The sequence below is a fragment of the Tamandua tetradactyla genome, chromosome 1, assembly GCF_023851605.1.
Source record: "Tamandua tetradactyla isolate mTamTet1 chromosome 1, mTamTet1.pri, whole genome shotgun sequence".
Taxonomy (NCBI): domain Eukaryota; kingdom Metazoa; phylum Chordata; class Mammalia; order Pilosa; family Myrmecophagidae; genus Tamandua; species Tamandua tetradactyla.
The window spans coordinates 15,830,243-15,847,400 of record NC_135327.1 but is presented as its reverse complement, the minus strand read 5'-3'; the positions used below and the strand labels follow the sequence as shown (position 1 = coordinate 15,847,400).

Sequence of the window (17,158 nt, the reverse complement as noted above, 5' to 3'; positions counted from 1 at the left end):
CAGAGCACCTACCTAGTACAGGACTGGGGAAGCACTGGCCTAAGTGACAGCCATTGGCAACATCATGGTGGGGTGTCTGGGCTCCCGCCCCAGGTTCCCAGTGGTTTCCCCAAAATGGGCCAAGGATTTGAGCACAGTGCCTGGCACCAAGTTCAAGAGCAGCGGCCAGGGACAGAGACGGCTTCAGGGTCACCTGGCTGCACCCGCCTTCCTCTCCAGGCCTCCCCTCCTGACCCAGCAGCCAGCGCCCAGTTTGTCTCACCTTTCTCACCTAAAACAAGACTCCCAAGCCTCCTGTCTTCTCAGACAGCTGTGGGCAAGGTACCACTCCTGCAAGAAATTGTTTGGGGTCGCCACTCGGTGCCTCAGTTTACCCTATCCTATCTGTGAAATGGAGCGGGTGCAACTGTGTCACTGACACTTAGGGTGCTGCTGTGAGGAAAACAGCGAGGCCAACTAGGTTTGAGCATTTGCAGGCTTCAGTGGGGAGCCAGGTGCACCGTGGGGAGCCCAGGTGCACCGAGGCATTTAATCAGCATTCTGATTGGCTCAGGGCATGTTGAGAGAAAATCCCATTTTTGTTCTGAGTTCCCCACTGCTAAAGTATAATTAAGACCAAATACCATTTTCAAGGCTGTTGATTTCCAAACTCGAGGGTCCTAGATATCTGGGCCCAGATGAGGAAACTGAGGCCCAGAAAAGGCCTTGCCTGTTTGGGTAGGCAGACTCTGTGCTGGACCCTGGGAGATACGGAAATCTCCCCAGCAGGCAGTGGTTGGGGGCAGTAAATAGGGGTGTGTACTTCACAGTATGTGGTAGAGGGAGCTGAGAAAAGGGAGGAGGGTGCTAGAAGCAGGATCCAGGATCGCTGGGAGCTCAGGACTGATCCACCTGGAATCAGGAACCAGTCACAATTGGATTCTGCTATCAGACTCCACCTAGGCAGGACGTAGGCTGTGTGACCAAAGGCAAATCAAGCAACCTCTCTGTGATCGATGAGTAAAAGCAATTTACACATAAAGGGACCTACCCCATAAACCAGAGATTAAATTGGATGATATACACGAAGGACCTCCTTAAGCTTTGACTGTTATTAACTCTGGCCAGCCCCTAAGAGCTAGACCCTGTGCTAGGTGCTCTGGAGTTTCATACCACGCTGTCTTCTTCCGGACCCTACGTGCCCCTGAGAACAAAAAGGCATCTCATTGAGCCTGGACCTTCACCAGCTGGGTGTAAATCGGCACACTAACTGCGCCTCAGTTTCCTCTCCGTGCAATGGGAACAGTAATATTACCAGCAGGCGATCCTGGCGGCAGGAGGAAACAAAGTCAGGATTCGCGTTATTTCTCCGCTGGGTCACTGCCCCCACGGCCAGCCCGAGCACACACAGTAGGCGCTGCGAAACTGCTCGCTTACAGGAGGAACGCGCCCACCTCCCGCCCCCAAGCGGACGCTCCCGGGCTCCCACCACTCCTCCGAGGCCATGTGGCATTCCTGCGGGGGGAGGTGGGCGCAGGAAGACAGTACCCTCTTGGCCCCGCCCCCTCCGGGCGCGGTGGGCGGGGCAAAGCCCCTTCGCGCCGTCGCCCCGCCCCATGGGGGGTGGGCATAGCTCGCCGCGCTCCGCACAAAGTTTGTTTTCTCCCTCAGGGCGGGTGGGGGAGGGCGAAGAGAGCGTGGGGGGGAAGAGAGGGGATCTGACGTCAGGCCGCGAGGTGCTTTCCAGCCCGGAGCTGTCAGGCCGAGTGTCAGGCCCGGCAGGTACGCGGCGCGCTGCCCCGGCGCCCCCCGCCCCCTGCCAGGACGCCCCGGACCGAGCGTGAGGCCGCGTGGGCCCGAAAGCCGCTCGGAAAAGTCAGTGCGGGGCGCAGAAGGGGTGTGTGTGTGGGGAGAGATGTGGGCGAGGGGTGTGTGGACAACTTGGAAAGTTTCTCTCTGGGCCGGGTGGGGGAGGGGGCGTCTTCCTAGCGCGTGCGATTGTGGGTGTGTGAGCTCGAGTGTGTCCGGAGTCCCGACTGCGCTGTGCTGACGGGGGCCGGTGAGGGGCCACTGCCCCCCAAGGGGAAGCTCGCCTGGGGCCCTTCCGAGGGGTTCGTGTCCTTAGGATCCCATCCCGGAGAGGGCCGCGGTGCCCCCGGCCGGAGCGCGCGGCCGGCGGGGGGGTGGTGGTTTGTTTGGTTTCAAAAGTGCACGTTGGTAACCGCCGGCAGCGCTCCCCCACCCCCTTCCGCGGAGGGGCCGCTGAGAGTGACAGCTGGGGGTGGGGGCGGCGGGGAGGGTCCGAAGCGCTGGGGAGACTGGGGAGTCCGCGCGAGTTCCCCTTTCCTTTGGAACAAAGGAAAGTCAGCCTCTGAGGCATCTGTCACTCCCAGGCGGGCCACACAAGCGCGGCGTGTGGGGCCAGCGACCCGGGGAAAGTTTGTGCACGCCGGAACCCTTAGGCAGGCCGAGTGTGAGCCGAGCGTCCGGCTCGGGAAGCACGCAATCCCTGGGGTAGGGGGCGGCCAACATGGAGTCTGGGCGCAGGGGTGGGGGGCGGTGCGGAGGTGGGAGCCCAGCCCCCTCCCCTCCCCCTCCGGGCCGAGTTCGGAGCACAAAGCCGAGCGCGCACGCTCGGCCGGCCCCGCGCCCCGGAGAGACTGCGAGCGCCCGGCGATCGGGGAGGGGGGTGGGAACCAAACTTTTTCCTGGCCCGGGATAGACACGTGAGTTTTCTTTCTTTCGGAGCCCCCGCCCCACCAAGCCTGCGGGCCCTCGGGGGAACTGGAGCGCGGAGTCCGGCCAGGGGTCGGGACTTGGGGGTGTGGGAGCCCTGAACGCAGCGGATTCCTCTCCGCCGCCCCGGGAGCCATGTGCTCCACTCGGTCCGGGCCGCGGGGGAGGCTGTGCGCTTTGTGTGAATGCTGGGAATGTGAGTGTGAGTGCGCGGCCCGGGGGAGGGTCGGGGCCGAGCTGGGGGAGTTGTCAGAAAGTTCGTTCCGGGAGCAGCTTGTTGTTCGGCGTGGTGGGAGTGTGTGTGTGGGGTGGGGGCGGAGTGTGCAGTGGGTGTTGGCGTTGAGAGGGTGCTGCCACCAGCCAGTTAAGGTAAGAACCGATCGATCGCCAGTGCGATGACGTCTGGTGTTTTCTCCGTCCGAAAGATCATGGGTGGGCATATATCCAGGAATTGTTCCAGCGATGTGGGTCACAGTTGTTCGTGCCAGGCGTTGGTTTTGCAAGCCGTGTGTGCTATATATGTCGGTGAAAATCTTGAGTTGCAGGACCTGAGCGATGGGCCAGTGCAAGTTCTCCCAGCGCTGTTTGTTAAGAGTTGCCTGGTAAGGAAGGGGTGTGTGTGGGGGTGTAAGTGTGAAAAACGTGTCTGGAGTGCAGGACAGCCAGGCCGGAGAGGTTTGTGTAGACTGAAGGGTCATCCCCACGGCCATTCTGCAGACTGGAACTTGGCTGGCAGCCAGGGTGGAATTTGTACAGATAACCTAGAGTAAACTTCTCACAGCCAGTCAGGGCTGCATCCCTGAGCCCAGATCCCAGCTGCCCTGCTGGTGGCTGTCTGTGCTCTTGGAGGAGTGGCACCTCTAACCAGCCTCCATCTCGCCTCCAAGTGGCCTGGCTGGAAGGGCAGACCCTTCCCTCGAAAGCTTGGTCTGGCTGGTCCAGAGATCTGGGCTGGGGCCCAAGTTGAGGAAACAAAACCTAGGAGATGCCAGAGTCTGTTGGCCCAGTCTGGCTGGAGAACTGTTAAAAGGATGAGGGGAGGATTGGGATTCTGGCATCAGTTTGGCCTGGAATTTTAGCATTTAAAATGTAAGTCTATTTTGCATGTGTCGATGGAAACTTTGTCAGGGATCTAAGCCGCTGAGCTCATTTGTCTAGGGAAATGCCTTCTTTCATTTGACAGGTGAAGAGGGAGCTCAAGCCCAGAGAGGGGAGGAGACTTGTCCAGGGTCACACAGCCAAGAGGAGGGTTGGGCAGGGACCAGAGATTGGTCTTGCTCAGTCATCTGGATTTTGAGGAGTTGTGTCCGAGACCAGGCTTACAGGCTTGATGACAAAGAAGACTGTCTTGGAAACACCCAGTAGGGAAGACTTGTCACTCTTTCTGCAGGGTATACAGTAGATGCTCAGAAAATATTGTGTGGATTGTTGCAGGGCCTAGTGATTTATACAGTTTCCAGACTCCTTGTTGGGTCTTGGGAAACCTGGGAGGCAAGATGGTATAGCTCCCACACTTAGGAAACTGCCTGGCTCCAAATTCTGTTTTACTATAGTATTCTGGCATACAGTCTTAAAAACAAGACCAAAAAAGCAGCTTTTTTTTTGAGCTATTCACACATCATACAGTGTATGTTTCAAAGGTTTTTAGTATATTCACAAACATACAATCATCACCAATTTTAGAACATTTTTATCATTTAAAAAAAAAACTGTTTACTTACGCTGTCACCTCCTACAAGTTCCTAGCCTCTGGCAACCACTAATCTACTTTCCGACTGTATAGATTTGCCTAGTCTGGACATTTCATTTAAATGGAATCAATATAATATGTGTTCTTTTGCGATTAGCTTCTTTCACTTAGTATATATATTATTTTCAGGTTACTCCACATCACAGAATGTATCATCAGAACTTCATTCCTTTTTATGCCTAAATAATATCCTATTGTATGGGTATGCCACATTTTATTTATCCATTCATCAGTTGATGGACATTTGGATTGTTTTTGTCTCTTGACTGTTATTAATAATGCTATAAATATTCGTGTATAAGGTTATATGTAGACATTTTTACATTTCTCTTAAATAGATACCTAGAAATGGAATTGTTGGGTCATATGGTAACTACATTTAATCACTCTAGGATCTTGAGCAGTTTTCTTTATCTCTTGGGCCCTGGCTTCCTCATCTATAAAATTATGATGATAATTGTTTCTCCCTCACAAGGGCTTTTTTTTTTTTTTTTTTTTTAACATGGGCAGGCACCGGGAATCGAACCCGGGTCCTCTGGCATGGCAGGCAAGCATTCTTGCCTGCTGAGCCACCGTGGCCCGCCCACAAGGGCTTTTAAAGGATTAAATAATAAATGTGAAGCCTGGAAGACAGCAGACCACGCTGGCAGATGTAATTATTTCTGGTCCTGGTATGGCTTATGAATGAGCTGCCATATATTTCAGCAGTCATGAAATGGAGGAGTTTTGGAGTCATCCCTTCTAGTTGCCTGGCTGTGATGTGGCCTGAAATTTTGAATTATGACTCCCCCATTTCTGGAGTCCCAGGTTCTAGTAATGGGCAGACTCAGAAAAGGTGCCAGGCAGTACATGGTCATGATGTCCCATCCCCTGTGTCACTTGCCCCAGGCTTGCCCGAGGCCCATCCTAGCGACATCACCATGTCGGACAGTGACCTAGGCGAGGATGAAGGCCTCCTCTCCCTGACGGGCAAGAGGAAGCGGAGAGGGAACCTGCCCAAGGAATCTGTGAAGATCCTCCGGGACTGGCTGTACCTTCACCGTTACAATGCCTACCCCTCAGAGCAGGAGAAGCTGAGTCTTTCTGGACAGACGAACCTGTCAGTGCTGCAGGTAAGGAGGGGATCTGTGGGGGAAGGGTGGCAGGAGACTTGGGTAGTAGTCCTGTCCCAGCCCTGTCACTCACTGTGTGGCCTTGGACTCTGGGGTTGAATAGTCTACATCACTGTAAGCCACAATGCTCTTATGTCAAAATGAAAACAGGAAAGCAAAGCGTTTCTTGTAGAAAACTAGTGGACTTCCTGGGATGACACATCCACAAATCTCACTAGGAGAAGTGCTGGTCCAGGGCAAAAGGTAGCCATTGGAGGATTCTGGGAAAGGCAGATTACAGTTTAGTATTTCCTGCTGGGAAAGAGTCCTGCTGTGGCACCCTGCTCTAGAGTTGTACTGAGAGATAAGGAGCAGCGGGGACCCTCAGTGGAAACTGATGAATCTCAAGTGGGCCTCAGTCCATACATTTACCTGCTTAAGCAGCATCTCTGCTGGGAGGTCTCTCAAAGCACCTCAGAGTCACTGATTAAGAACTGGTAACTTCTCCAAGCTGCCACTTCCCTTTCGCAGGGGTTCTCCTTAACAGTCTCTTCTCACCTGGTTCAGTCAATCACCAATACTCATAAATTTTACTCCTTAAATATATCTGGAATATGGCTTCTTTGTCACTCTGGTCCAAACCACTACCATCATGTGGTAGTTTGTCACTCCCTTCTATTTTCACTGACTACCTGTCTTCATGATAACACCAACTTATCCCTGGCCCCCATGCTCCAGGCACACTGGCCAAGCCTGGGACCTAGTAGGTCAGGGAGACCCGGGGGACCTGAACCCCTAGAAAAGCTGTGGTCTCCCACAGCCCTGACTGTACTTGCTCATTTGACCACATTAACTCTAGAGGCACAAAGACCAGGGATGTTGTCCTGTTTATCACTGTATCCCTAGTATTTAGCTCGGGGCCTGGTGTCTGTTAGGTGTTCAGTAAATAACTGTTGAAATGACAGAAAATTAAGATAAAGTGTTGGAAATGCCAACAGGCAAGACCTGAGAAGTAAGGGAATGTAGAGGCTCATCAATCAAGAAAAGTTGACTAAGTCCCTGCATGAATCTTTTTCTCATCTTGAAGTTTTGAAATGTAAACAGCTTTTATTAATGACATTTTCAAATATGTTCAAAGTAAGCAAATATACTATTTAAAAAATAAATAAAAGTAAGTGAATATTATAATGAACCTCTCTCTGGGTACTAGTCACCTGGCTTCAGCAAGCATCAACATTTGCCAAGCCCATTTTTTCTCCTCCCCCGGAGGCATCTCTTTTGATTGTCTCCTTTAACCTGCCCGGGAGCATCACATTAGCAAGTCAATGAGTCATTTAACTAACTGGTTTGCTGGTACTTGCCCAGGGCTGGGCAGTTGGTAAGCCCCTCCCCCCCCCCCAAAAAAAAGTGAAGGATTTTCACCCTGTTGTAGTTTTCAAACTATGTTCTGTGGGGAAGGAAGGTAGCTTGGCAGGTGAGGTTCCAGCCCCCATTCCTTTGCTTTGCAATTTTGATTGGGGGTGTTCTATGTGCCGCACCCAGTACTATATGCGGGGAGCACAGTGGTCGGAGAACAGGTACTATCCCTGCCCTCAGGTAGCCTCCTGGGAGGGGAAGACATTATTGAAAGGATCCGAAAATTCAGCTTAATTAATTACCCGTGGGTCGGGTGTTTCCTCCCATCTGTGAGATTTAAGTAAGCAGCCCAGCTGCCCTGGTGTGGGGTTAGGAAAGGCCTGCTGATTTGAAGGAAGTCCTGGCAGATGTGAGGGAATGGGGAGGCGAGGGACATCCACCACTCAGGAATGCGGGGACTGCAGTGGAAGGAGGGGGGGCACAAGGCAGAAAGGAGCTGGGGCAGAGGCAGGCCACAGTAGCGGAAGCCTTCTAGGCAGGATGGCTTGGCCCCCAGGGCAGCAGTGACTCTGCCTTTATCCCTGGAGCTAGTCTCCTCACTCTGGCCTTAAAGCCTTTTGATTTTTGCCACAGGCAACCTCTGTCCCTCTACCTTTCATCATCTGTGTAAGCTTTTTACTTAAAGACAAGTTAAGCCAGTGGACCAAACCATGGGTTCCTAAACCTGAATGTCAGAACTTTGGGGAGCCTGTTTAAAAATACACTTTCCTGATTCCACCCCACCCTCTAACCCTACTGGATCTATAAAGCTTATGAGAAATATTCTACTTAACAATTTTAAAAAATCACCCCGAAGGTGATTCTGATGTAATCTGCTGCCTACCTTGAAGGAACACCTGGATGCTGGTGGTCCCACAACTTGTGGTACAGGGATGTGTGGGAGAGGCGGCTCTGTGCCTTCCGTTCTCTCCCCACTAGTTTCTTAGGTCTGCCTTCGTCAGACTCCCTCCTCCCATCCTCTTGGCCTTCACCAGCTTCCTGGGTTATCTCCCACCCTCATTTGCTACAGTGATTCCTCCCTTGTCCTTCGTCTCTGCCACTGATTAAAAAAAAAAAAAAAAATTACTGACTAGGCAGCAGGTTTTCAAACAGGACCCTATTTTGTAGACAGGCTTTCAGGCAGACCTATCCGAGGCCCAGCGTCCAGAATTCACCTTGGCCTTCTCCCTCCCACTTCCCCAAGGATCCTGAGTGAGGACAAGTCATATGCTTTCTTCCTGACTTAGGCATGGGGTTGGAGCTACAGAGGGTCCTGACAGCCCATTATCACAGCTGGCACTGACGCGCACGCAGGCCTCCTGCCCTTGCCTTACCCCCTCAGCTGTGCATTTCTATTGAATGAGAAGACAAAATAGAGACAGTAGGCTGCCTAGTTTTCTGTTGGCCACGAGAAGTGTGGGGAGGTTGTACTTCTGCCATTCTTTTCTCAAAATCAAGCCAAAATGGGAGGCACAACCAGGGCTAGGTGCCCACACAGCTGCCTGTCTACTCCAGAACCCTCCCCTCCCTGAGACTGCTTTCTCAACAACAGTAGTCTCTCCCACTTCACTTGACCCAGGTTACTTTGACCCAATAATCTCACCTGCTGTAGCACAGGTAGTTGAGGAGGCAGCTGTGGGATAGAGAGATTGATGTCACTACCTGAGGGGTAGGTAGAGGCCTCAGGCTGACTCTCTTCAGCCTTTCCTCCCCTCGGCAGCCTGGATCAAACCCTAAGCCTTCATGACATTGAACAAAAATTACTAAACTTCTGATCTGTTCATCTGTTCAAATAAAATGGAGATCATCACAGAACCTGTCTCATAGGCTATTGAGGAATAAATGAGTAATTAGACATGAAGTGTTTAGACCGGCACCTGATAGATTTTGTACCCAACATGTGTTTGGTATTAGGATCATAATAATGATTATTCAGCTGTTCCCTCTATTCTTCTGTTTGGTAAGAGACAGCAAAGCAGATCAAGAACAGCAGTGGGGTCCTAAAGCCAGGAGGTCTGCACTGGAATCCCAACTCTGCTACTCAGTGGCTGTGTGATTTGGGGCAAGTTGATTCATCTGTTTGAGCTCTAGTTCCCTCTTTAGTCCTTTGGAGACACTGCTCATTATTTTCCAGGCTTATGTACAGATTAAATGAAATGCAAGTGAGATTGACTGGCATGATGCCTGGTAATAAAGGGGCTTAATAAAATTTCCCCAAATAGCCAAAACAGTTTTGAAAAAGAAGAACACAGTTGGAGGATTCACGCATCCCTATTTCAAAACTTACTTCAGTAATAGAAACAATGTGCTTTTAGTGCAAGGAGAAATATATAGCCCAATGGAACAGAAGTGAGAGTCCAGAGATAAACCCATATAACTATGGCCAATTGATTTTCAAACAATCAATTGCTAAGTCCACTCAATGAGGAAAAAAATAGTCTCTTCAACAAATGGTGCTGGGAAAACAAGATATCCACATGCAAAAAGAATGAAAGTGGACCCCTATCCCATACCATATTATAAAAATTAACTCAATGACCTAAATATAAGAGCTAAACTTATTAACTTTTAGGAAAAAAAATGGGAAAATCTTGAGAACCTTGTGTTTGGCAACAGATTCTTAGATGTGACACCAAAAGCCCGAGCAACAAAAGAAAACAAATAAAATGGACTTTATCAAAATAAAAAACTTCTCTGCCTCAAAGGAAATTATCAAAGTGAAAAAAACCTACACAATGGGAAAATATATTTGGGAATAATATATCTGATAAGGGGTTAATATCCAGAATATATAAAGAATTCCTACAACTCAACAACAACAAAAAGACAACCTAATCTAAAAAGGCAAAGGACTTGAGTACATATTTCTCCAAAGATATACAAATGGCCAATATGCACATGAAAAGATGCTCAACATCAGAAGTCATTAGGAAAATGGAAATGAAATCACAATGAGATACCTGTTCACACCTATTAGGATGGAAAATAAGTGTTGACAAGAATGTGTTAAGTGCTGAGAAGTACTACTGCACAACTGGTGGGAATGTAACTGGTACAGCCACAATGGAAAACAGCTTGGTAGTTCCTCAAAAAACTAAATAGAGAATTACTACATGAATTAGCAATTCCATTTCTAAGTATATACCTGAAAGAACTGAAAGCAGGGACTCAAAAAGATAATTGTACAGGATGTTCACAGTAAGATTATTCACAAGGTGAAAACAACCTGTGTCCATCAAAAGATGAATGGTTAAACAAAATGCAGTATACAATGGAATATTATTCAGTCATAAAAATAAAAAGTTCTGATACATGTTACAACATGGATGAATCCTGAAGACATTATGTAAGTGAAAGAAGCCAGACATAAAAAGACAAGTATTGTACAATTCCACTTGTATGAGTTATCTTAGAATAAGCAAATTCATAAAGCAGAGAGTAGATTGGAGGTTACTGGGAGATAGGGGAAAAAGGAATGAGAAGCTATTGCTTAATGGGTACAGAGTTTCTGTTTTTTGTAATTATTGGTGTTAATGGTAGGCCCAACATTGTGAATGTACTTAATGCCACTGATTTGTACATAAAAATGGTTAAAATGGCAAATTTTGTTTTATATATGTTACTACAATAAAAAAGAAAAACACTACTTTCAGCATTTCATTAAAGGTCAAGTAGGCATTTTTCCTCCATGTCTGAGTTATACCCCACCAAATGGTACTCCCCACCTCTGTTAATTGGGAGTGAGGTGTGTTGAGGACACAGTTGAGGGCACAGAGGGTGGAGCCACAAACCACAGAAGATAATGCTCAGGTATTGAAACCTAATGGAGTTCACCTGGTTGGATTTTGAAATTTTCTAGAACCATTGACTCTTGTTCCTTCCATTTGCTCCCTTTTGGAATGGGAATGTCTATCACTGTTATATTCTATACATGTCCCACTATTGTATTTTAGAAACAGATAAATTTGTTTTCTAGTTTTACAGGTGTACAGATAAGAATTTTGCCCCAGGATGGATCATACCGAGAGTCTCACGTCTGATTTAGATGATGAGGTTGGGACTTCTGAACTGATGATATTTAGGTGAAAACTAAGCTGATGCTTTAGTTTTAGATGATGACTTTGGGTGATGTTGGAATGGAGCAAATGTACTTTGCTTGTGGGATGGATGTAAACCTTTGGGGACTAGAGGGCGGACTGTGGTAAGCTGGGTTTTGGCATCCCTAGAGGTGACCATGCCCTAATTCCCTGAAACCTGGGGATGTTACTTTGTATGGCAAAAAGGATTTTGTGCATGTGATCAAATTAAGGATCCTGAGATGGGAAGATTATCCTGGATTAGCCAGGTAAACCTGATTTAATTCCAAGGGCCCTGTATAAGGAAGCAGGAGGAGTCATAAAGGAGAAGGAGATGTGATGACAGAGGAAGAGGTTGAAGTGATGGTCTCTGAGGATGAAGGAAAGAGCCACAAGCCAAGGAATACAGGTGGCCACTAGAAGCTGAAAAGGGCACGGAAATGGATTCTCCCTTCAGAGCCTCCAGAAGGAATAAGACCTGCTGACACCTTGACTAGCCAGTGAACCTGATTTCAGATTTCAGACCACCAGAACTGTAAGATAATAAATTTGTGTTGCTTTAAGCCTTTTTAAAGTTATTTCCCTTCATTCCAGCTCTTCAGCACTACCTCTTGGGACAACCCCCCACTCCCACCCTGACTTTTACCAATATTCAGCTCAGCAAGTGTCTGCCAGTGCCCACTGTGTATGCATGTTCATTTGTACTGGGAGGGCCATAGTGGCAAACAGGGTGAATGGGGACTCCAGGGACAGATTCTTCCTAGGCTGGAATGGAAAGAGAGGGGAGGGCCACAGAAAGCTCTGGCTCTGCCCTGCCCAGGGACCTGGTGCTATCCCTAGGTCACCTGTGGAGTGGGCACAGCTGCAGCTAGCTGGGCAAAGAGCCACATCAGCTCCAGGCCCCAGCTGTCATGGGTGACTGTCTCTGGCTGGGTAGAGGCAGACAGGCAGAGCCCATGGGAAGGCAGTGTCCAAAGCCTTGCTCAGATAGGGGCCAAGAAAGAAGCCTGGTGATAGGTAGGGTAGAAACTGGTGGAGTAGCCTTGAGAAGAGCTGGGTCTTTGAGCTATTCAACAGATTTTAGAGGACTGCTCAGCATTGCTGCAGCCCACACAGTTCCCAGGTCCCAGTGTGGAGCAGGACAAGGTTTTCTGTCCTTTCTTCCCCTTACAGCAGCTGATACTTTAGCACATGCTCCCTAAGTATCTGTTGACGCATCAGCTGAGAAGAGAAATGTGTCAGGGCTCAGAGAAGGACCAAAGTGTAAAGTTCAGACAACTGTTTAGACCCTTTAGTGGTTTGCTGTGATGTTCAACCTAGCAGGATGAGCCCTGCCTACTGCTGAGCTCATTGGCTGTTCCCCCTTCTGTTAGTTTCTCAAACCAAACTTCTACCTCAGGACCTTCACTGCAACTTGCTGCTTCCTCTGAATAGAACGTTCTTCCTTAAGTTTTCTGTATAATTGGCTCCTTCTCATTTAAGTCTCAGTCTTCCCAGAACCCATCTACAGAAATCTCTTTAGATGTCCTTAGATGTTATCCTTCTGTTCTTGTCTATTTCATTCCTAGCCTTTATTCACTTATTTGCTTATTGCCAGTTTCCACAACTAAATGGTCTGTAAGTCCACAGGGGTAGTATGCACGGCCGTTTAATGCAGAGGCTTCTCCAGTATCAAGAACTGAGCCTAGCACATAGTAGACACTCTGTTATTATTATTTGAATGAACAGGAAGCCTTGAAAGGGAAGCAACAGAAGGTAAGAAGTGCTAACTTGACTATTGTAGTGAATAAAAGTAGCTGTGTGGTCTGAATCCCCAAAGAGGAGAGACTCCTCCAGCTCTAAAGGCCCAGTCTGGGAATCCCCAGCTGGAGTTGGAATCCTTGCTGACTTTACCGGGCTAAGCTTTAAGTATATTCACAAGTAAAATAGGAATTGATCAAACTCATTTCATATGGTTGATGTGACTATTAGAAGAAAATTATATAAATGTTCAGTGCTCAGTAAATGGTGGTTATTGGTAAACTTAGCAGCAGAGGCTCTCAAAAAGATGCTTAGATGTGTGGATGCTACCATGCCACACACAAGCCATACCCCCCATACATATATCCATAGTTTATCTCTTCTCCCCCTGTTTCTGAGTTAGCAGCTGTTGCCCCATGATGGCTCCTCCAGTGGAGGATAAAGAGGGAAGGAGAGGGCTTGGAGAAGATGATGGGGTTAAATTTACTTAGTTAAGGAAAGAGGTGATGTTTTAAAACAGGTTTTTTATTCAGGAGCTTACACCAGCCATACAGCTAAGAAACTTCTGATCTAATCCATAACTATTTTAAATAATGCCAAGGTGAGCTACTGTAGAATTGTTCTCGTCACATCTCCAGGTCTGTAGGAGTAAATATGAGTACAGAGGGTAAGAGTGGTCTTTCAGATGGTCAGGAATGACGTTACAATTAGGTGCCTGCTGCTCTCGCATGTGCACTGTAGTCACTCTCTTTCTGAACACTGTTATCCACCCCTTGAGTCGTCATTCATTCATCAGAAAAGAGACTGTGCCACACCTACACAAGCCCATGGTAAATAGAGGTGTCTTCTGAATCTCTTTCCTCTGTTCTGGCCCTATATCCAGTATCCAAGATCAGCCAAGATTTAGGGGAGTAGGCATTCCTCAGGTGAAGATAATATTCTAACAAAAAGGAATAGAACTGTGGGGGAAAAAAAGCAGAGCCTGAATGAAGGCTGATGAGCTGTTTCACATGGCTGAAGGGATTGTGTCAGCTATAAAAGTAGGCCCTGATAGGGAAGGGTTTTAACACCTAGGCTCAGAGTTTGGGTCTGATCTTATTCGCCAGAGGAGATAAATGGCAGTTTTCTAGGATAGGAGTGACAGTCATTTGCATTTTTGAAAGAACTGACAACCAGTGGATCGGAAAGCCAAGAAGCTGGGACTCTTAAGAAGTCCAGACAGATAATGGGGTGGGGTGCTAGATGTATCCCCCAAGCTAGATGTTAAGATCTGAATAGGGTCCTGTCTGACTTTCGTCCAACAAACAGATGTGCCTTAGGATTTGCAGCATAACACTTAACAGTGAGAAATTTCATGCCTTGTGCATAAAGTCCAAAAGGATTGATCTGAAAACTGTTGGGTAGACAGGGATAGGATCAAGGTTCATGTAGCTTTCTCAGCAGCTTTGGAAACAAGACTTGAGGATGTTGGTTGAATGCACATTGAACTGGAACCACTGGTTTTGCTTGGAAACAATTTTTCTTCTAAGTGACAATCCCTTGGTCCCTTCATGGCTACTTCTCTGGCCTGTGTTGAGACCCTCCTCTAGAACCCTGTCTGTTCTCCTTCCATTCACCCACATCCAACCATGCACCAGGTCCTACAGTTTCCAACTTTCAAAATAGAGCATACATTTGTCCTCCTCTCAACATCTCTTTTAACATCATCTGAACTATTACCCTTTTCCCAATTTACTCTGTTTTCCATAGAGCAAGACACTCCTTTGCTTAGAACTTTTCTATAGCTCCCCATTGTCCTTAGAACAAAGAATCAAATCTTCATCATAAAAGGTAACCTCTAGTTAACACCATAAGCTCCAACCACACTGGCCCTTCTCTGAGTTCCTCATAAGCACTGTACTGCCACTGGCCACAGGGTCTTTGCACAAGATGATCCTTCTAAATGCAATGTTGTTTTTCATCCTCCACCTAACCAAGTAATCCTTCACATCTCAAGAGAACACTTCCTTGAGTCCACAAAGACTCAGTTGGGTCCTTTATTATCTCTAACAGTACCATGTACCTTCCCTTCATTGGCAAAATCACAGTTGCAGTTTTATGTTTCTTAGTTAATTCTCCCCACTGTGAACTTCTGTGAGGTCTGGGATCCTGTCTGTGTTATTTGTTACCATGTCCCTGGAGCCTGGAACATGGTACTTCATAGCTGTTTCTATGTGAACTGATCTTAGTTTCATATTCTTTGCAGATATGTAACTGGTTCATCAATGCCCGGCGGCGGCTTCTCCCAGACATGCTTCGGAAGGACGGCAAAGACCCTAACCAGTTCACCATTTCCCGCCGTGGGGGCAAAGCTTCAGATATGACCCTCCCCCGGGGCAACAACCCTTCAGTGCTGGCTGTGTCTGTACCTACCCCTACCAATGTGCTCTCCTTGTCTGTGTGCTCTATGCCAATCCATCCAAGCCAGGGGGAGAAGACAGCAGCTCCCTTCCCACAGGGGGAGCTAGAGCCACCCAAGCCCCTTGTGACTCCTGGTAGCACACTCCCCCTGCTGACAAGGGCTGAGGCCTGCAGCCCTACAGGTGGACTCTTCAACACGCCACCACCCACGCCCCCGGAGCAGGACAAGGAGGACTTTAGCAGCTTCCAGCTATTGGTGGAGGTGGCGCTACAGAGGGCTGCTGAGATGGAGCTTCAGAAGCAGCAAGACCCGTCAACTCCCTTACTGCACACTCCCATCCCCCTAGTCTCCAAAAACCCCAAGTAGGCATCTGCTAGTAGGGGTGTCTGAGGCTTGAGCCAGCTGTCCTGGGTTTCCGTTTTGGTTCCCTTTCATACAGAGGGTTTTCTACATGGATCACTGCCAAACATCAGGATCGTTTCCTCTGTCCAGAGGTCTTCAGCAGGAAGATACCAACTGGTGTCACTGCACTATGATGGAGACCTCTCCTCTGCTGACTGCTGTTTCTCCAGGTCTCCTCACAGTGATGAGACCAAGAGATGGGAGACAGTCATTATGCTGCTGCTGCTTCTCCACAGAATCCCCAGATGCCTTTGTTCCTGTTGGGTTTCCTGGGCTGGGCTCGGAACCTGCCAGGTTCAGACCTATGCTGGTTTCAAGGTGTCTTTGAGTTAGAGCTCTGTGTTAAGACAGGTGTGGACATTCCAGGTTCCTATGTGTGAACAAAAAAGAAACTCAGCAGATGGAACCGACTCCAGTTGAATGTTTAGATTTTCGCCAAACTATGTTATTGTTCGCTTTTTGCTGTGGTTTGCATCAGTGGGAGTAGTTAGCCCTGGTGTGGGGAATGAGTGAGTGCCTTGCATGATGGAGTCTGATGAACTGGGAAATATCCACCACTGCAACTGGCTGTTTTACAAGGAAGGGAGTCCTTTTCTTTGGGGGGCCAGCTAAATCTCTGCAGTAGTGTGAAAATTCCAAATGGTGGTTTTATTGTTGGTTATTTGGTTTACCGAAAAGAAAAAAACGGGTTCTGCCTTTTCTGCATCAGGCACAGAACGGGACAAAGCCACAGCCAAGGGAAAAGTGTTCAACAGTTTCTGACCAGATCTAAGCACAGAGCAGAGAAGGATGATAAAACCAGATAGGTGGTTTTTTGGTTTGTTTTTTATTCTGTTTGGGGGGTGGGGGTGGGGTGGGGTATAAGCTAGACCAAGGCAGTGGGTTTTTTTCTCTTGAAAGTTTTCCCTCCATTATTCCTGAATGTTTTTGCCCTGCAGCCGAGTTTGAAATTCCTTTTGGGTAGTGGGGCCAGAAGGTCAAAAGCAGTTTCTACTTGGAGAGAAGTGAGCCATCTAGTGGTCAGGCAGCCCTCCTATCTGAACAGGCAGCTTTTCCAACAATTGTGGTAGGAAACCATTCCTGGAGGGACCAGATAGCAGTGTCCCGAGGTCCCTAAGGAACTGCCACCACAGGAGGCTGGGATTGGAAATGGGTTATAAAGCCTATTTGCAGTGTCTTTTTGTTGCACCTTTCTTTAAACTGGAGTTGCAGAGGCCCTTGCTGTGAACTTCAGTGAAATGGATCATAGTTAGTCTTACTCTTCCTCCCTCCCCAACCTTCCCTGCATTTTTTTTTTTTTGATATTTCATTACTGACAGTGTTGAACAGCACTACATCCCTCTATATATATATCCTAAGAAACACTAACCCTAGGTTATTAGTAGCCTAAACAATTTTGTTTTGAATAACATTGTCAATAGGGCCGAGAGACAGGTCAGGGCTCCTGCCAGTAGTTTCCTGAAATTACCAGATGTCAGGTACATGTGGATGGGGGAGTTCCTGGGTGTTGATTGACGTGGGTGGGCCTGGCCAGGAAGAAGGTAGCAACATGTCTCCTGTCTTTTCTGAGAAAGTCGCTGAGGCCCTC

At 48.2% G+C, this 17,158-nt stretch overlaps 1 protein-coding gene across 9 annotated transcripts; it reads left to right on the top strand.

Moving 5' to 3' along the window:
- The first annotated feature begins 1,554 nt into the window (after positions 1-1,554).
- Positions 1,555-15,980, top strand: TGIF2 (TGFB induced factor homeobox 2). Of its 9 annotated transcripts, none has more exons than XM_077169539.1 (3): positions 1,555-1,632; positions 5,354-5,577; positions 15,013-15,980. In XM_077169539.1, exons 1-3 carry the CDS (start codon positions 1,596-1,598, stop codon positions 15,532-15,534), a joined length of 783 nt encoding a protein of 260 aa, XP_077025654.1. In that variant the 5' UTR covers positions 1,555-1,595; the 3' UTR covers positions 15,535-15,980. The 9 variants fall into 9 exon arrangements, with proteins under 9 accessions (XP_077025654.1, XP_077025660.1, XP_077025669.1 ...); XM_077169545.1 differs by lacking the exon at positions 1,555-1,632 and adding an exon at positions 1,662-1,761; XM_077169554.1 differs by lacking the exon at positions 1,555-1,632 and adding an exon at positions 1,741-1,854.
- The last annotated feature ends 1,178 nt before the right edge of the window (positions 15,981-17,158 follow it).